This window comes from Corapipo altera, unplaced genomic scaffold (genome assembly GCF_003945725.1).
Source record: "Corapipo altera isolate COAL_440 unplaced genomic scaffold, ASM394572v1 61148, whole genome shotgun sequence".
In the NCBI taxonomy this organism is placed as follows: domain Eukaryota; kingdom Metazoa; phylum Chordata; class Aves; order Passeriformes; family Pipridae; genus Corapipo; species Corapipo altera.
In genome coordinates, this window is record NW_020884978.1 from 1240469 (window position 1) to 1261568 (window position 21100).

The 21100-nt window shown below is 44.5% G+C and overlaps 1 protein-coding gene across 1 annotated transcript in view; it reads left to right on the forward strand.

The window, feature by feature from the left end:
• The window catches only part of LOC113957790 (SET-binding protein-like), a 515694-nt gene that overhangs the window by 357598 nt on the left and 136996 nt on the right, over positions 1-21100 (forward strand). Inside the window, exon 4 of the mRNA XM_027665561.1 lies at positions 13518-16962. Within this exon, the coding sequence (XP_027521362.1) occupies positions 13518-16962 (3445 nt within the window). The remainder of the gene's footprint in view (positions 1-13517; positions 16963-21100) is intronic.

The following is a 21100-nucleotide window of genomic DNA, read 5'->3' on the forward strand; positions in this document are numbered from 1 at the left end:
CTGAGGGGAGACCTTATCACAGTCCACAACTTCTGCGTGAGGCAAAGAAGAGGCACGGGCACTGATCTCTTCTCTCTGTTGACCAGTGATAGGGCCCAAGGGAATGGCCTGAAGTTGTGTCAGGGGAGGTGTAGGTTGGATATTAGAAAAAGGTTCTTCACCCACAGGGTGGTTGGGCACTGGAACTCTCCAGGGAAGTGGTCACAGCACCAAGCCTGACAGAGTTCAAGAAGCATTTGGATGATACTCTCAGGCACATGGTATGACTCTTGGGGATGGTCCTGTGCAGGGCTAAGGGTTGGACTCAATGATCCTTGTGGGTCCCTTCCAACTCAGCATATTCTGTGATTCTGTAAGTCTACCCCAGGAAGGCTCAGTTCACTCACCAAAAGATGTGAAATATCTCCAACCTCTAGTTCTGATTAGAGCCTTCAAATGAGAAGTTTGCAGATGCCCACTGGGACACAAGAAGAAATGCTCAATTTTGAGCAAAAATATGAGCTGAGCCAGGATTTTTTTTGTCAAGTGTCAAAGCTAGAAATCTCAGTTTTTTCTTCCTCTTGAAAGGTTTTCTTCTCCAGTAACATGTTCATGCATGTCTAGGAAGCAGAAACTGAAGAGAAAGCTTTCTCAAGAGGAAGAAATCACACAGAGCTTCTCCACTTTTTAGGAGCTCCTTGTGAAGGACCAAAACAATCTGATTTTTCAGAAGGCAGGTACCCATTTGTGGATGGTTGACCTTGGCTTGACGCCAGGTGTCCACCCAGCTGCTCTATCACTCCCCAGCTGATCAGGGGAGACAGTAAGATGGAAAACAACTTGTGGGTACAGATAAGGCAGTTTATTAAAGCAGAAGCAAAGCAAAAGCTTGTGCATGCAAAAGCCAAGCAAAAGATAACAAGGTTTATTCTCTACTTCCCATCAGCAGCGATGGTCAGCCACTTCCAAGAAGCAGGGCTTCAGCACACATAATGGTTCCTTAGCAGGCAGCCATTGGACCCAATACACCATCGCATTTTCCACTCAGTGCTGCCAGATTTATTCATTCAGTCTGGAAAATCTCATGTTGACATTTTCCTAGGCACCAAAGTTCTGTTATCAGCATTTTCTGGAGTACTTTCAAGTATAAGCCTAAATTAAAGCACGTATGAATTCAGGCCTGCCTTTCCTCTGACCTGGCTGGTTACAAGGAAGGCCCACTTTGCATGCAATATCATTGCCATAGCAGAGTGCTGTGCCTGAGCTAATATTCTTGTCTGCATGCCTTGGACACAAGACCTGGCAACCCAGCATCTTGCCAACCCAGGTGGCAAGCAGAGCAAATGCCCACATATGTTCAAGCAGTCACAGCTTTACCCCATAGATTTCCAATGAGATGCTAGTTCCTGGTTGCCAAAATTGCTACCAAAAATGGCTTACAAGTTCCTAGACCACAGAGGTTTTACATAGTATTTTGATGAGATTTGTTCTCGCTTGAGAGGCAAGGGTGGCCCTGAGATAAAAGCAAGCAGTTCCCAAGACTCTGATTCTAAGTGACATTATGAGTTTAGGAAAGCCTTTCCTTTCCCTTTCCTTCATATGAAAAAGATAACAAAGAATGGTATGTCCCCAGAGCACATTCGGATGTTTCACTGTGGATGCCAATCCCCACAGATGCTCCCAATGTTCTTAATTTTTAAAACACACTTGGTCATTGAGGTTCTGACTGCCATTACATTGTCTCTACAAGGAGACTATTTACTAATTAACCCACAGAAACAATGATGTACTTCTTTCAAGTTTCAGGGTGATTAGAATATGAAAATGAAGAGCACAATGGTGCAGATGTTTTAAAACCACAGCAGACAGCAGTTAGTGACATGGGAAGCAGCTGCTTAACTCTCTAGATAAAGCCTCTTAATAGGGAATTACACTTGAGGAGCCATTACACAGATGATTTTGCAAATGCTTTAGAAGGGGCATTGTAGTATTTTGATTTACAAGCCAGATTCTTGAAAAGCTGTATGTGTGTTATCTCCTCAAAAAGGTGCATTTGGAGCAGGAGGAGACCATCCCCTGCAAGCAATCAGATTTTTTTCAGGTGACGGGTTTCTCTAATTGCGTATTTTATCATTATTATTAATAATAATAAGTTTTTAATTTGGATTTTTTCTTATTATTATTTTACTAAGCTCTTGATTTGGCTGCTGGCATCTCCTCTCACTTTTTGATTTGAGATTGGAAGCAGCATGTGGATATAGATAGAAGCTCAGGCAAGGGAATGGGGAGGCAGACTGAGACATCCAGTAGTTAAATGAAAAGAGTCCCTGAGGGATGGATTCTGCTGCTCTATACTACTTGTAGAATAGGGTGCTGCTCATCATGGAACTGATAGTGTCTCGTCTCCTCAGCTGCAAGGGCTGCATGCCAGAATAAAACTGTTAAGAGGAGTAATCAACTCTGCAGGTGCAGGGTCGCAGAGGTCTGGCTAGGCAGGTGTAATCAGTGTAAACAACACATCTGCTCTTTGGCCAGTGCTCTTCAGTTGCCAGTGTATGGGATGTATCCTGCTCATAGGTCTACTCACTATTGCCAAATCTGAAGACTGAAACTCATGAGTTTGGCATTCAAATCATACTACTAATAAGGGGATTCAAACTTTATTTTTTAGTCTAAGGTTTAGCATGTGCTGGATCAAATTGCTCAAGCTTCTTTGCAGTTACAAAAGCTATTAGCTTCTTTATGTGTATTTTATTTTCTTTAAAGGAAAGATGTGATTATTACCTACTAAACACATCCAGTAAACTCAATATCAAGAGAAATATTGACCAAGTCTGATGAGCTGTGGTAAAATTGCATGGGTTGATTTATATTTCTACTTTCACAAAAGAAGAAAGAACAGACTCCCAGTGCAGAATAGATGGATGCGGAGGACAATCCCATTTAATAAAAGGGCAAACTACAGAGGCAGACACTGAAGTTTGAAGTATTTTTATGGTCTCAAAAAGTAAGTAAAGGTAAATATTTCTGTTTTCAAGAAAAAGCTCACTATTCTTGATGCTGATTTCAGCTGTGCTGTCATAGGAACTCTATTCAAGTCAACAGCCCATTGACAAGACAATCATAGAATCACAGAAATGGTCAGATTGGGAGGGACCACAGTGGGTCATTGTCGTGGTTGGGAGGGACACCACACTGGGATTTCACACAGAAAAGCCTTTATTTCATACAAACATTGCTAATTTATAGTCCCTTCTAGCCAGCGTGTTTCACCACCATTGGTGCCCTTACTACATAAACATGTTAAGATTGGCTGCTCTATAGCTTCTGCAAACTCAGGGTGACTCAGCAAACAGTTCAGGATTTCTGGCTATCACAGCTGCCCCACAGCTCTGTCCTCCCTGTCCACCCTCTCATCTTCAATGTTTACATTCCTTCACAACTTTGCAGCTGCAACCACTCAAATTCAGGGCCCAAGCTGTCCACAGCTCAGTCACCTCCCACAGGTCATCTGATCCAACCTTCCTGCTCAAGCAGGGTCATCCTAGAGCACAATGCACAGAATTGCTTCCAGACAGTTCTTGACTATCTCCAGTGAGGGAGACTCCATACCCTCTCTGGGAAATCTGTTCCAGTATGCGGTCACACACACATAGTAAAGAAGTTCTTCCTCATGTTCAGGTGGAATTTCCTGTGCATCAGTTTCTGCCCATTGCCTCTTGTCCTATTGCTTGGCATCACCAAGAAGAGCCTGGCTCCATCTATTTGATACCCTCCCTTCAGATACTTATAGACACTGATGAGGTCCCCTCTCAACCGTCTCTTCTCAAGGCTGAACGGGCCCAACTCTCTCAGCCAGCTCCAGTCCCTTAATTATCTTCATAGCCCTCTGCTGGACCTGATCCAGGAGCTCCATGCCTCTCTTGTACTGAGGAGCCCAGAACTGGACACAGCACTCCAGATGTGGCCTCATCAGGGTTTAGTAGAGGAGCAAGATTACCTCCCACAACCTGCTGTCAATGCTCTTCCTAATGCAACCCAGGATACCATTGGCCTTCTTGGCCACAAGGGCACACTGGTGGCTCATGGACAGCTTGTTGTCCACCAGGAACCCCTGGGCCTTCTCCATAGAGCTGTTTTCCAGCAGGTCAGCCCCTAGCCTTTACCAGTGCATGGGATTATTCTTCCCCAGGTGCAGCACCCTGCATTTGCCCTTGTTGAATTTCAGAAGGTTCTTCTGTGTCCATCTCTCCAACCCTTTGAGGTCCTTCTGAAGGGCTGCACAGCCCTCTGGGTTATTGGCCACTGCTCCCAGCTTTCTGTCATCATCAAACTTGCTGAGGAAGCATCTACCCCTTCATCCAAGTCCTTGATGAATAAGTTAAACAATACTGGGCCCAGTATAGAACCTTGAGGGACACCACTAGTGATAAGCCTCCAACTAGACCTTGTGCCACTGATCACGACCCTCTGGGATCTGCCACTCAGCCAGTTCTCAATGCACCTCACCATCCACTCATCTAACCTACACTTCCTGAGTTTGCTTATGAGGATGTGAGAGACAGCACTGAAAGCCTTACTGAAGTTGAGGTAGACAATATCCACTGCTCTCCCCTCATCCATCCAGGTAGTTGTTTTATCATAGAAGGCAATCAGGTTGGTCAAGCATGACCTTCTTTAGTGAATCCATGCTGACTACTCCTGATCACCTTCCTGTCTTCCATGTGGAAAGAGATGGCCTCCAAAATGAGCTGTTCCATCACCTTTCCAGGGATTGAAGTGAGGCCGACTGGCTGGTAGATCCCTGAGTCCTCCTTGACCTTTTTGAAGACCGAGGTGACATTTCGCCAGCTCTCTCAGCACTCCTGGATGCATCCCATCAGGGCCCATGGACTTGTGGATGTCAAATTTGTCTAGATGTTCTCTAACCCAATCCTTCTTGACCAAGGGAAAGTCTTCCTTCCAACATTCCTTTACCCTGGTCTCCTGGGTCAGAGATTCTTGAGGGCTGGTCTTGTCAGTGAAGACCGATGCAAAGAAGGCATCACTGAGAAGAGCCTTGTCTACATCCTCCTACCAGGGTCCCCTCTCCCTTTATTAATGGACACACATCATCCTTTGTTTTCCTTTTGTTATTGATGTATTTGAAAAAGCCCTTCTTGTTGTCCTTGACATTCAGACCTACGGAACTGCAGTATATTGCACACTTAGTGATGAATAAAGTAATGAATTTGGGTGAAAGGCATCAAGGTAAAAGTTTCTGAAGAGCCCTGTTTGCCCTCACCCTACTGACAGCTCTGGCATCCTCCACTAGCTCAGCAGAGGCTTAGCTTAGCTGAACTGGGGCTTGGCTTCTCAGGGTGGTGCTCACCCAACAGGGAAAATTGAAGCTTAAACATTAGGACCAATGGGATCAGACAGCAAGCCAGATGGATACATGGGGAATAAAATACATTTGGCTGCATTACTTTCAACTGATTTAGTAGTGCTTTTAGGTAAACAGTCCCCACATGTCCATTGCAGCCAGTGAAACCCAACCTGCTGCAGGCAGATGATCTGTGGTTGCTGTGCTGCAGACAAATTATTTTGCGGTGATATGGACGTGTCTGGCAAAGTAGAGTAAATAGTACATGTTATGGTGGAAGAAGTTGCATGAGGAAACAAAGTGGACCATTATGTGCTTAAGCAGATATATAGTTCTGACATCTCGCTTTGGAAATGGAGTCCCCTGATCCTGCAGACTGGTCATTTTTTGAAGGCTTGTTGAAATCTTAGTGCTTATCCATGTGATTAAATGCCTCCAGAGTTGGCACCCTTGATGACATAGGCATATCTTTCTCATGAATTTTAAGATCAGTGTTGTGGCGGCTTGCAGTGCTGGAGTAATGACAAGGCTATCATTAGGGATGTATTGGAAGTTGCATCATCATTTTTTAATGTGCAGGCTAAGGAAATGAGGTTTGAGGATCCAAGTGATATATCAGCATTCACCATTGATCTATAGCTGGCCTCTCAGTTCTAAACCCTTATTAATTGCCTCAACATATAGATCAGAGATTATTGCTCCTTTTAAACTTCAGATCTCTGTGTGTGTGGTGGACTTGGAGGGACTGGGGTGTTGCCAGGGTGTGATGTTTTCACTCACTGCTATAACTCTTTTTTTCTTCTTTTTTTATCTTCCAAATTAAATTTTTCAGGTCATTTAGTTTCACGGCTCAGCATTTTGGAAATAATGTGAGTGTAAGGAGTTCCTTTAACTGCAGCCATAAGGCCAGGATCTGTGCAGAAACAGCCTGGCCCTGTCTTGTTGGGGGTCCTGGGGGCCATGAGAAGCCTCAGCCCAGCATTTCCAGAGCTTTTCCATGTCACAAATCATGGTACCTTGGGAAGATGATGTTTCATATGAGGCTTGGGTGGAGAGCACCCACCTCCATTCCCCTGGGACTTCACCAGGGAACGACCACCTCCCTCACATCTCCTCATGCCCAGATGACAGTGCACCTAGCTTGGTGGTCAGGGGGCAGGAGAAGCCCCAAATAGCTGAGGCAAAATGAAGCTCAGGAGCTTTGGGATCAGTTTAAAAAAATTAAAATAAGAACAAACTATCAAACTCCAGTGCTGGTGCTACTGGTTTCCTATTGAACCCTCCCTGGCCTCATCCCAAGGATGCAGGCATGGATGGGCTCTATTTTCTGAAGGAGGGCATCGTGGTTGCTATGCGCTGTGTGGTTCACATGCAGAAGGCCACTGCTAGGAGGAAGAACAACAACTGATTCATTCCCTGAGGACTATTTATGCTTTTGGCTTTTTTCTCAGGCTGGAGAAACCACGTGTCACTTGCCCACAACATCTGCAGCTTCACTGCAGCATCATACTTTCATTTTCTCACTCCACAATTCCTGGAAATCTCTGTTTTCCCTGAGCATGGCTGGTCCATGTGCACGACAGCTGAACTATCCACAGGATTGAAGAGTCCCTGATTACTCCTCAGATCAGATGATGGACCAGAACAGCTTCATTGTTATTGCCTATTCCAGAAAAGTCACATGCCCATTTTTATATGCACATGAAGGATATCTCAACATCAATTTACTAATAACATGTATGTTTAGCGGTCACTAGATAATGCACCATGGGCTTTGGGGTGTTTAGCCCTTTTGAAATGCCTCTGAACTTGCTCAGAATTGGGGACATCTCATTTCCCAGGTCAAAATCCTCTTATGTTGACAGCCTCCTTGCCCCAAAACTTCTGTTGCAAACACCCCGAACAGGGATCTAATGTCATCATCATCTCATCATGGCTAGGCTTCGCGAACGAAGATTTGGGAAGGGCTCTACGCACATTTGTTATAATGTGGTTCCCTACAGAACAAGGATGGGCAGCACTGTACCACACTTGATTCTGCAAGTGTAAGTGATGCCAAATGCTATCGGCTCAACACACTCAGGCTAACATGGCATGGGGGAAGTTACCGTGACTCCTGTTGCCATTCCTCTGCACTGGCTGAGCATGGACTTTTGAGAGGCAAATCATCATCATCATCATCATCATGGCTAGGCTTCGCGAACGAAGATTTGGGAAGGGTTCTACCCACGTTTGTTACAAACGCGCTGGTGGCTAAAAAGGCCAATATGAGATAGACACATCTGGTTGCAAAAGAAAAAGCAGAAAGGTTCCTTAGGTGGTATATTCTGCAAGACACAATTCTTTCTGCGTTGTCTTTTCTCCTCAAGAGTGATCCTGTGTGCTTTCTCAAAAGCATCAGCAGTGTTATGAATAGTGTGTCTCCAGACCTCCCGACTGGGGGCCAGAGTAGAGGCAGTGGTCCTTCATCCTTGAGATGTGTCCTGCCCAACACAGCTGTGATCTCAGCAACATGACCTCAATACTTGTGATTGCTGCTTGTTCTAGAACAGATGTATTAGTCACATAATCTGACTAGTGAATGTTTAGGATTGTGCGAAGGCAGCGTTGATGGAAGCGTTCTAAGAGTCACAGGTGGTGGCGGTAGATGACCCATGATTCAGATCCATATAAGAGAGTAGACAGCACTATGTCTCTGTAAACACTGATCTTTGTACTTTTCTTCAGGTGTTTATTTTGCCAAACTCTTTTATGGAGGTTTCGGAAAGCACTATATGCCTTTGATAACCTGTTGTCTATCTCTCCGTCAATCTTACCATCTGAGGATATGAGGCTACCTAGGTAATTAAACTGCTGAACTGATTTGAGCTCTGATTCGCCAATGGTGATATGGGGATGATGGAAGACTTCCTGAGGTGCCGCTTGATAGAGAACTTCTGTCTTCTTTAAGCTGACTTCCAGCCCAAAGAGCTCAGCAGCGTCTGCAAAGCAGGATGTTAATCACTTCAGAGCTGCTTCTGTGTGGGTGACAAGGGCAGCGTCATCAGCATAAAGCTGCTCCCGGACAAGATGGTTTAGGGTCTTAATATGGACCTTCAGTCGCCTTAGATTGAATAGGCTTCCATCAGTACAATATCGAATGTAGATACCATCCTGATCATCGAGGTCTACTGTGACCCTTTGGAGCATCATGCTGAAAAAGATTGTGAATAGGTTTGGTGCAAGAACACAGCCTTGTTTCGCAAAATTAGATATTAGAAAGGGCTCAGAAAGTGCATTGCCATATCTGACTTTGCCGTGCTGATCCTCATGAAGTGAGATGATCATTTTAAGGAACTTGGGGGGACAACCTAAGTGCTCCAGAATGTGCCATAGACCTTTCCTGCTCACAGTATTGAAAGCCTTGGTAAGGTCAACAAAGGTTACATAGAGACCTTTGTTTTGTTCCCTACACTTCTCTTGCAGTTGTCTGAGAACAAATATCATGTCTGTGGTACTCCTGTTGGCTCTGAAACCACAATGGCTTTCAGGTAGAATTCCTTCTGCTATAGCAGGTATTAGTCTGTTCAAAAGTATTCTTGCCAGGATTTTGCCAGCAATGGAGAGCAGAGTAATACCACAGTAATTTGAACAGTCTGATTTAATTCCTTTCTTCTTATACAAAGTGATGATGACTGCATCGCGTGGTCTGATGGTAGTTCGCCTAGTTTCCAACAGTGCACCACAAACTCATGAAATTTAGCATGGAGTGCTTGACCCCCATGTTTCCAGACTTCAGGTGGAATTCCATCAACCCCAGCGGCCTTGCCAATCTTCACCTGCTATATGGCCTTAAGGGTTTCTCCTAAAGTGAGGGCAATATCCAATTCATACTTCACCGGTTGTTGTGTGACGGACTGAATACCTGAGTCTTGGACTACACGACTGGTACTGAAAAGAGTCTGAAAGTGTTCAGACCATTGATTCAGAATGGAGATTTTATCTGTCAGAAGCGATTGACCATCTGTGCTGAGTAGAGGGCTTTGGACTTGGTATGTAGGCCCATATGCTGTTTTCAGGGCCTCATAGAATCCTCTGTGATCACCCGTATCTGCACATAATTGGGATTTTTCAGCTAGATTGATCCACCACTTGTTCTGGATGTCACGGAGTTTCTGTTGGAGCTTGCTGCATGCAAGACAAAAGACTGTTTTTCTTACGTGACAGGATGGCAGTGCAAGGTGTGCTTGGTGAGCGGTTCTCTTCTTCCTCAACAATTCCTGGTTCTCTTGATTGTTTTCATCAAACCAGTCCTTGTTCTTTTTGAGGGAGAACCCTAAGGATTCTTCAGAGGACTGCAGGATGCTGTTTTTAATATGGTGCCAAAGTGTTTCAGGAGAGGCATCTGTATGGAATGGTTTTCAACTCTAGTTTGAAGATTTGCCTGGAATCTGTCTCTCACTGTGGCTGATTGGAGATTGTTAACTTGGAGTGTCCTCCTTGGGAAACTGCCCCTTTCAGGTTTGAATTTAAGATTGAAGTTAAGTTTACAGCGCACAAGTTGATGGTCTGTTTGGCATTCTGCACTAGGCATCACGCGGGTATGGTGGACATCGTGGACATCTCTCCGTTGCACCAAGACATAATTGATGAGGTGCCAATGCTTAGATCTGGGGTGCATCCAGGTTGTCTTCAGACTAATTTTCTGCTGAAAGATAGTATTAGTGATGGTGAGCTGTTGCTCCGCACAGAATTCTAGCAGAAGGTGACCATTATCGTTGCAGTTTCCAACACCATGCTTGCCTAATATTCCTTTCCAGACTTCAAAATTCTTTTCTACTCTGGTGTTGAAATCACCAAGGATAACGATCTTATCATCTGCAGGAACCTTTTGGGTAAGGCGACCCAGGTCAGTGTAAAATTTATCTTTTTCAGCAGGGTCAGCTTGGAGAGTTGGGGCATAAATACTAAAGAGGACAACATGTTGCTTGTTGTGTAGTGGAAGGCGTAGGGAGATAATGTGATCAGAATGACCTGTCGGCAGATTTTTGAGTTTAGGAACAATAGAGTTTTTAATCATGAATACAACTCCTGAGAGATGCCTTTCGGTTCTGAGTTTACCTGACCAAAAGAGTGTGTAACCGGCACCATGTTCTCTAAGGCTGCCTTCCTCGTGGAGGTGAACTTTGCTGAAAGCAGCGATGTCGATGTTGAGACGTGATAGTTCGTGGGCAATTAGGGCATTGCGATGCTCAGGACGTCCACTATCTGCAGAATCAAGCATGGTTCTGATGTTCCAGCATGCGAGAGTCAATTTGGGTACACCTTTGGAGGCAGGTGTATGCCTTTGTCTTTTGAACTTTGTGTGACCGCATTAGTACAAGATGCCCGTTGGCCGCAGTTAACCAACCGGGTGAAGGGGGAGATGAGCTTTGGTTAGACCACCTTTTCTAAGCCCCTCTCCGAGTGGAGCAAGCAGTGCTTGGTCATTCAGGGTGCTGCCCAAAGAGACTGTCATCTCCGGTCAGTCTCTAACGACCAATGCCCTGAACCGCCTGCATGCAAGGTTGGGTCTGCGGCTTCCAGTGCACCTTTCACCTGCCGTTTCAACCCTTGCCCATCGCTACAGGGCCTTGCAAATGTGGGTGAGACCTTCGAGCCTGTGCAATGGATTTTTTAGGTGAGAGGCAGTATGTGTGGAACTGGACCCACCCTTTAATCCTGAGGTTCATCTGCCAGGTCCGAGTGAGCTTGGACGGTGACAACGAGGTCCTTAGGACATAGGTTTAATTAGAGTGTCCTTCTCTTAGATGGATGGCCTTACAGAGCTAAGCGAGCTCCATCTGCCCGGGTTTGGGATTAGAGTTGTCCTTCTCCAAGGATGACTGCCAGAAGGCTAACGAGCTCATCCTGCCCAAGGATATATTGTATCTGGCCCTAGGGTTTTGACCTGTCTAGCATGGGCGACCCTACCAAAGGCATGTACCATCGCCAGCATAGCTCGCAACCACATAGGGGTACACAGGCTTCATTCCCATTAAAAACGATTAGGGCAAGTCTTTCACTTCCTACTTTTCTGCCACCTATCTATATTCAATCCCAAGGAAATGCCCAGGAACAACCCTTTGTCCTGACCACCCTTTCGGATGTAACAAATATATCCAGAACATACCGAACCTGGGCAGTAACCGCAGGTGAGCCAAAAACAAACAAACTGTTCTGGCCCCCGTACCCACCCGGGTCACGGGTACCTTTCAAGACCCCAGCCCGGCCGAGACCCCCATCACTCCAAAAAACCCTCTATCCACCCTGCTTTATCCTCCCCCACTGTGTTACCACATATCTTCAGGCGCACTGCTCACCTGTAACATTTCATACAGGGTTGCCCCGCCAGCCCTCCCGCCAGTCCGAGGACCCCCACGGCCCGCCCGACACCCTTCCCCTCCCCCCAAACCGGAACGGCAAACCTCTGTGTGCTCCAAAGCTCCCCTCTCTTCTCCCATGAGGTCGCAGTACCCACCAGCGAGGCTCCCTCTCTCCTTTCTCCCGCCGAGGACGCGCCCGGGGGGCGAGCCGCGGACGCGCAGCTCGCGAGGTCCCCCAGGGCCACCTATGGACGTACAGCAGGCTTCCGGGGTCCCGTGGGGCCAACCGCAGACGCGTGGCAGGCTTCCGGGTTCCCCCGGGGCCCCAGGATCTAATGTAGCGCTACTGATAAAATCTTAATTGTAACGGAGTGTTTGCATAAACACAAGACGCTTAGCAGATGTTTTCTGTTGTTCTTTTCTTGGTTACACATTTATTTTAAGTTTCCTATCATTTATTTGGCATTCAGAATGATGTCATTGCAGTTTGCTTAGAACAGTAGTTTCCAGTACTAGTTGTACAAAATCAGTTGTACAGTTTGATCCAGAGCGTTACAAAAAAAAGTCCTAAATGTAACAGAAGGAAACAAATTACTAGAAAAGGTCAGTTAAAGAAAGTAAAAAGAAAAAAAATGTTTCTGCTTTAAGAGTCTTTTCAAAAAGTTACAGCTGTAGCAAACAATTTCCTTAGCTGAAGGAGGCATAGCAAGAAAAAAAAAAGGAAACTTTCTTTTGCTCTATAACAGTCTTCAGCATAATTCTGCCTTTGCTGTAACCTCTGTGGCTTGAAGAGCTTCTATCAGAAGATTAGAAATCATATTGAAAATACCTCTCACCAACATTGCAAATAGCAGATAATTAAAATGGAAAGAGAGTAAAGCAAATCTTGAACCTGCCAAGTGTACCTCACACAATTCATGCTATCCATATGATTTTAAGCACTAAGTTTGTGGGGAAATTTAAGCAAATAAATCTTTGCAGATTCTGGCTTCATAGGGAAGTGGACCCATGGGTTTTCCTCGTTTGTTAACAACTTCAGAGATAATTTTGCATTTGTCTTGTTTACAACAAAGAGCTTAATTGCTGTTGTTGAGCCTCAAGTTCTGTGAGGGATTATTTTTCAGGAAAAAAGAATTAACACCAGGAGGCTGAGTTGCACTATTCATCCATGGAAAGGGAATATTTGTACTCTCTACAACTACCTGAAAGGAGGTTGCAGCCAGGTGGGGGGCGGTCTCTTCTCCCAGTCAACTAGCAATAGGACAAGAGGACATAGCCTTAAGCTGTGCCAGGGGAGGGTAAAGGTTGGACATTCAGAAGAATTTCTTCACAGAAAGGGTTATTAGATATTGGAATGGGCTACTTAGGGAGGTCGTGGAGTCACCATCCCTGCAGGTGTTTCAGAAAAGACTGGACATGGCACTTAGTGCCATGGTGTAGTTGACATGGTGGTGTTCGGTCATAGGTTGGACTCAATGATCTCAGAGGTCTTTTCCAACCTGGTTGATTCTGTGATTCTGTCATTCTGTGATTTTACTTGTGTTTTAAATTAAAAATTAGTAGAAAATGTTTCCTTAGTAATTTTGCATTTATAGAAATATTTCCATTTATTTTAGAGTGGGAAAACCAAACAAAACTTGTTTACAGTGCATGAATCTAAATGCAAATTTGACTCAAATATAAGAAGACTTTATAAAGGTTTCTAACCCTTACAAGGATGTTGATTAAGAAGAGTTGTCATTCACTGTACAAAATAAAGACCTGCAACCAGGGGTTATGAATGGACTGATAAACTATTTTTTTTCTGTTTATTTTCTGCTACCTTACAGGTTTATGACAGACCACAAAAACATTCTGTTCTGCACTATGATCCAGGTCTCCAACAAGACTTCACCATTGACACCTTAAAATCAAAGCACCAGAAGAAAAGTAGCAACCAGCACCATCTTGACTGGTCAGCGAGCTCTGATACTGGATCCACTTCTCAAAGTTGCTTTGTCAACACAGAACCCAGTAGAGAAGCAGTTAGTGCCACCAAGGTCTCCACTCTGGAGCCAGGAGTTTCCTTCAGCAAATCCCAGGCAAAGAAGTCCTGTACCAGCAACACATGGGGGCAGATGTCAGCCAGTAGTAAAGAGCTTGCAATTTGCAGTGCAGTCCCATGCCCCAACAGCATCAGTGTGGCCACCCAGCTGAGCAACGCCTCTGAGTGCAATGGGCTTTTGCCTCTTGGTGACCAAGAGGTAGGTGTGCAGCTGGAAACCCCCAATCGGCCCACCAGGAGCACAAAGAAGTCCAGCAAAAAGGACTTCGTAAGTCAAACCATCCAAACCACAGACATTGAGTGGGTGAAGAGCGCTCAGAAAGCATTTGATAGCAAATCCCATTACAGCATGGAAGGAAAAAAGGAGTCTTACTCAATGGACAGTGTGTTGGATACATCACCCTTGAAGCAGAATTCTGCTTCTGCTAGCAGTTGTGAAAGTGATGCCAGTCACGCACAAATTACTCTCCCAATAAAGTCTCCAACAACAGATACATCTGACCACAAAAGGAAACAAAGGCACTCCACAAAATCTTTCATAGAGAAAACTATCCAGGTGAAAAGCCTGCCTTCTGGACTTGCTATGAGCAGTGAAGTAGCAAACAGGACTAGCTCTCAGCCAGAAGGGAGTAAAAAAGATCTTCGAGCCACAAAGCCAGGAAAAGTGATTGAAAATGAGTCCCCCTTAGTAGCTATCGACAGTGGTGTGCTCACTGATAAAACTTCCCCCAACTGTGCCACCAGACTCAGAAAATCTGTATCTGTGACATCCACTCTCGTACCCACCGATCTTCCCACAACTGGCAAATTATCTGAGGTCCAGCACCCCAAACATGCAGCTGAGTGGCAATGGACCTGTAACAAACCTAAATCTATCCTTCAGGACACCTCCACGACAACATCTGATAAGCTGATGGTGGAGCCTCCTTCAGCCTATCCCATCACACGATCCAGCCCTCTTTATACCAATACAGACAGTCTTACTGTGATCACACCTCTCAAGAAAAAAAGAGGACGACCAAAGAAACAGCCTTTGCTCACTGTTGAAACCATTCATGAGGGAACCTCCACCAGCCCAGTGAGTCCAATCAATCGCGAATTTGCAGGAACAAAGAAAAGGAAAAGAAGGAATCTAGCTAAGTTGGCCCAGATGGTTCCAGGAGAGGACAAGTCCATCAGTGAACTCAAGTTTCACAAAAAGGTCAGGAAGCTTGGGGTCTTGGATAAGAAGACCATCAAGACCATTAATAAAATGAAGACCCTCAAGAGGAAGAATATTCTCAGTCAGATCTTGTCATCCTGCTCCAGCAGCATAACTCTGAAAGAAAAAGTCCAGACACTGTCTAGTGCTGGGCCAACCACCATCAATGCCAGACTAGGGAAGCAGATCAATGTCAGCAAGAGGGGAACTATCTACATTGGTAAAAAACGGGGCAGAAAGCCAAGAGCAGAGCTGCAGACTCAGCCAGAAGAACCTAAGACAGTCATCAAGCACTCAAAACCTGTTTCCAGCCAGCCAGAAAACCCATCAGTGCCTTCCAACCTTCAGTCACTTGCAGCTATTCATCCGCTTTCAACAGAGTTATTGGGGACTAACAGCAACCTTAGCCCTGCAAGCACTGAAACAAATTTTTCAGAGTTAAAAACTATGCCAAATCTTCAACCTATCAGTGCTCTTCCTGCAAAAACCCAGAAGGGAATGCACAGTGGAACTTGGAAACTGTCTCCACCCAGGCTAACAGCTAATTCACCTTCTCACCTTTGTGAAATAGGTTCTCTAAAAGAAGTCACGCTGTCACCAGTGAGTGAGTCTCACAGTGAGGAAACCATACCAAGTGACAGTGGGATAGGTACAGACAACAACAGCACTTCTGACCAAGCTGAGAAAAACTCAGAATGCCGCCGGAGATACTCCTTTGATTTCTGCACTCTGGACAATCCAGAGGCTATCCCATCTGACACCAATACAAAGAATAGGCATGGTCACCAGCAGAAACATCTCATTGTGGATAGCTTTCTCTCTCATGAGAGTATTAAAAAGCCAAAGCACAAGAGGAAAAGGAAAAGCCTACAGAACAGAGATGACATCCAGTTTCTGACAGACCTTGAGGAACTCATCAATAAATTTCAAGTATTCAGGATTTCCCATAGAAATTATACATTTTATCATGAAAATCCATATCCCAGCATCTTCAGGATTAATTTTGATCACTACTACACTGTGCCATATGTCCAGTATGACCCATTGCTCTATCTTCGCAGAACCTCTGACATGAAGCCTAAGAAGAAGCGTGGTAGACCTGCCAAAACCAATGACACCATGACAAAGGTGCCTTTTTTACAAGGGTTCAGTTACCCTATTCCCAGTGGGAGTTACTATGCACCCTATGGAATGCCTTACACATCAATGCCTATGATGAATCTTGGTTACTATGGTCAGTATCCAGCTCCTCTGTACCTGTCTCACACGCTCGGAGCAGCTTCCTCATTTATGAGGCCTACCTTGCCCCCACCCCAGTTCCATGCAAGCTCTCATATGAAGATATCCACCACTGCCAAACATAAAGCAAAACACGGAGTGCGCCTACAAACACCTGTGGGAATGGGCCTTGGAGACATGCAGTCCTCTGTGGCTCCTCCAAAAGTTGGAGGAACAAGCCTTTTAAGTGGTCAACTTCACAAAAAGAAACACAAACATAAGCACAAGCATAAGGATGAGCAAATATTGGGGACACATGATCTGAGTGGTCTGTTTGCTAGCAAGTCCACTGGCTTCTCCAGCCACACAATCAATGAAAGGCTAAGCAGCTCAGATAAAGACCTCTCCTTGCTCAATGATAAAAGAAAACATAAGGAGAAACAGGAGAAGCAGAAGTATCAACATTGTGAAACTGGACACAAAGGCTCAAAGAGTAACTTTGAAGTGGATACACTGTCTACGTTATTACTTTCTGATGCCCAGCACTGGACACAGAGTAAAGATAAAAGTGACTCAAGCAATGATCCCATTGACTCTTGCACAAAGCGATACTCTGGTAATACTGAGAGTAATGGAAGGTCAGAGTCCCTGGACATGTTTGGTGAAATGAATTCCTCAAGTGAGAAGAGGGACAACGATGCAAGTGGGAATAAAAGAAGCTTTGAAGGGTTTGGAACTTACAAGGAAAAGGACATTCAGCCCTTCGGGACAAATAGGAAGAACAGAAGTACTTATTCTTCAGCCTCTTCAGGTAAGCTCTACTTTATTCTATATTACCTTACTGCATTTAAATTTCAATGCTGAACAAAGAGGGACTTGTCATTTACACCAAATATGTTTATGAGTTAATAACTTCTCTGTTTTTTTGAATTGACTACCAGTCTGCATCTAGACTCTGGGGAGATCAACAAGAAAGTTGACCATGCCTTAAACCAAAACCTTTAAAAGTCTTTGAGTTGTTGCACATTTTTTTGAATATTTGTCCTGCCTTCATCTATCTCTCATAGCTTGTTGTGCTTCCTCCAAAAATCTCACTATTGCATTCTGCAACAGCATCAACTATAATACCTTACTGGCATCTAATCTCATGAGGTGATAGTTGTTGCCCAACCTTTGGGAGAACAGCTGCAGTACAGAGCGAAGAGTCTCTGCTCTGGACAACAAAGCATACAAAAACCATTTGTTGATGGGAAGGACCAGATGCATGGGAAGTTGTGAAGCTGAGTCTGTGTCCCATGACTGGTGTGGTATACTGCTGATCCAGAGGGATCCATCACAGTGATGGCTGGGCTGAATATATGGAGATCCTGGGTAAAATACCAGTGTAAATCTGTCACTTCCAGTTGGCAGGTGTCATGTAAAGTAATTATCCTGAGCACTGAGTGGATGTGGGAAGGGACTGGTGTCATGGAAGCAATAAACCTTCACCAATTGACTCTGAAGAGTTTTAGATCTCATGACTTGGAAATATAAGCTGGGTAGCTGAAGAGGGAGGAAACCCCTTTCAGCTGCTAAGGACATCTGTTCCTGTCCTGCAGAGGGGCAAAAAAAGGAATCTGAATCTTGTCTGAGAGACTAAATTGTACTTTACAATCAGGAGCTGATTTTGTGATGACACAGAGGCAGGTGTTTTGCTGCAATATAAATGAATTTAGCTTGGGAGCAAGCCCAGAGCTCCTGCACCATCAGGTATTTATCACAAAGCAGATTTCACACTAGGTTCTGGAAAAGGGTGTCACTGTTATGTTGAGACGGCCAAAGAGACATGGAATTTTCTTCCAAAGCAGGGACAGGATAGCAAGGCGACTGGAAGATTTTTATTGCAACAGGTTGCAGACATTTATACTTTTCACACAACACACACGTCAACTTACTATTGGTGCCTTCATATAAACATACATCAGGCCATACACATGTCAACCTACTATTGGTACTTTCATGTACACATATATCAGGCCATACACATGTCAATCTACTATTGGTGTCTTCATGTATAAATACATCAGGATTGGCTGCAAAATAGCAAACTCATGCTGACACAGCTTTTGTCGAGCCATCATGACCCAGCTAGAGCAGAGTACAGGAAGTCCGTTTCTGTCTTCCATCTTCTTCCTTTCTGAAGGTTGCCCACATTCCTCTGCATACTGTGTGTTCTCCTCCTTTCAGGGGTATACTGTAATCTGGTTTATGTCTATTGTCGATAAGTGCCAGGCTGCTGACAGACCTGCTGTCACCCCCGACAGGTGAGCTTTACTGAAGCAAACAGTGGTGGATGACATTCTGATGTGCTAAAAAAGAGCTCCAAAAACCCTGTAATTCGTAGTCTCCAAAATGAAAAGTGAAACAGCTGAGAACACAGAGGGAGCAAAGAATTTGTATTAACTGCCAAAGTAATGCTCTAAAGTTTTTTATTGACTTGTAACTGAGTTCGAAAGACTGCTCATGCTTAAGCCACCAAGACATTTCCATTTCCTTCACTGAGACCAGTATCTGGACTATAGCAATGAAAAACAGTCTAAAATGAGAGCCTACCCCATTAAACATTCCCAGTCATGATACCATATTATATCAGACCAATTGTGGCACCCAAAAATGAGAGACCAAAAAATATTGGAAAAGAGACTGAATTCAGTCACTGGTTATATCAGGGTTACTACATGCCTGACAAATAACAAAATTATTCTCCACCAAGTGCTGCAGTGGCTTTTGCATTAAGGAAGTTGTGTCCTAGAAGGTTTTTAGTGGAAGTTTATGATTTCACAGTTTGATTACAGTTGGATTTGCAACCTTTTTGCTTTTTGAACAAATGTTTGCTAAACCTGTACTTTCCAATTTAATATATTTCATTTAGACGTAGCAAATTGTCAAAATTCTCAACACTGCTGAATGCAAATGAGTTTCCAAAGTAGAGGCATGATCCCCACAAGGCTGATGTAGAAATATAATTAGTAAAAAAAGGCCATTTCATGTTATTTTCCTTCACTTTATTGTCCATGCTGATAAAAACATAAGACAGAGTGGTAGAACTTGCAGTAGGAGCTCTGTCAGATTTGTTGTTTAAACTTTTAAAACTTTTTTAATACTTTTTAAACCATGACACTGTTTAAGATCTCAGCGCAGCTTTTTATCCTCTCTGCCTTTGACCTTCACTGGGATTCCCAACATAGGTCCACACTCAAGTCTAGCCATAACTCAGTTCTCACTGAGGGGGAATTAAACTTTTCCATGATAATCTTGACCTTCTTTCTCCTAATTCACCTTGCATTTTGATAAGATCATATAGCTCTGTCCCAGGAAACAACTTCCATAGCCTGATTGCTCTTTTCATTTGGTATTTGTCATCTTTCACAATATAAAAATAATATATAACAGAGATAAGAGGAGACATCCTGAATATTCAGATGAAAGCTGAAAATAGATTTATATCACAATTTCTGTCATGGGAAGAGTTTTCCCTCTTACTTTCTGGAGGAGTTGGTTGCAGTCTTGGCACAAGAAATCTGTACCAAGAGTTAAGTGTCCCATTGAGGGAATGCTACCAACTACCTCGGTTGGCCACAGCAGAAGTCCATTCCCTGCACTGCACCAGGTTGGACTATCACTAGCCATGCATTAGTGAGTTTTGTGAGCTTTGGCTTATTTTACATTGCCTAGGACCTCTTGGGGTTAAATGTGCAATGTCAATACATATGTGTATTAGGGAGGGTCCGAAATATACTGGAATGTGAAAAACCAGACACCGTTGGAACTCAATAAAGCAAATATTTATTACCAAGAGGTGGCCAACAAAATGAACAAACCCAAAAGGGAGGAAGGAGGAGAGAAAGAAGCCCCAGTTATCCAACTGTTGCCCATAAAGTTATCTTACCAACCCAGCATACCTATAATTACCCATAGCAGAGGCTGCATCCTTGGAGAGTCAGTAAGTTCACAAACTGGCAGGCGTCCCCGCCAAAGGCAACATTGTCCTTGGTGTGAAGTATCTCTCCCCAAGCAAGCACTATCTGCTTTTTATACAATTAATTGAGTGGCCACAACCCCCCCAGGTGTGGCCAGCACCACCCAGCCCGAGGCCCTCAGTCCCACCTCCCAGTTATGTAAGTGCATCTCTTCTGCGCACGCACAAGAACTTCGGAAATCCCCTCACGCACGCGCAGTATCTTTTGGGGATCTTTCTTAATTGAGTCTGGGGCCGAGCCTTCCTCATCCTCCTCCTCAATCTCTCCTTCAAGCGACCTTGGAGGACAACTAGCCAATCACAGAATACCAATTAAAACAGTTTATACAAGAAGCTCTCTTCAAGGACAACTTTCCCGTTGTAACAGACAGATAACATACAAATGCCAAAAATTATGTTTCACCATTGTTTCTGCCTGTCAAAAACTTCCTACCAAAAATTCTGTCAGTTTTCCACCAGAAGTTCTCACCAGGATTTTCCACTGGAGTTTTCCTGCCAAAGGATCCTGGTATTGTTCATGGTTATCATATCTCTGCGAACATCTGAATAGGACTACATGCCAAGAAACCACACACAACCTCCTTTGAATACTATAAAAGATGAGGAAAAGTTTGGGAAAAACAGGGAAAGAGGAGTTGGAGAGAGAGTTGGCTATAGCAGCTAAGGATCTTTCCCTCGCCTCGCCCTCACCTTTTCTTCTGCCACCGTAAGCTGCCTACCGTCACCAGAGACTGGACTTCTGCCGTCTTGAAGTGGACTGAGACCCACCATGCTACCCGCGTGAGTTTTTCCACCCTGACCATATTTCTGAGGGCCGAAAGGTGCAGACCGAGCCCTCCGCATGGCCTGGCGCCGCCCGATGTGAGCGGCGGCAAGGCCCACAGCCTGGCTGCATTCCAGAGAACTAAGACCCCCTGCAGCTAAAGAGATA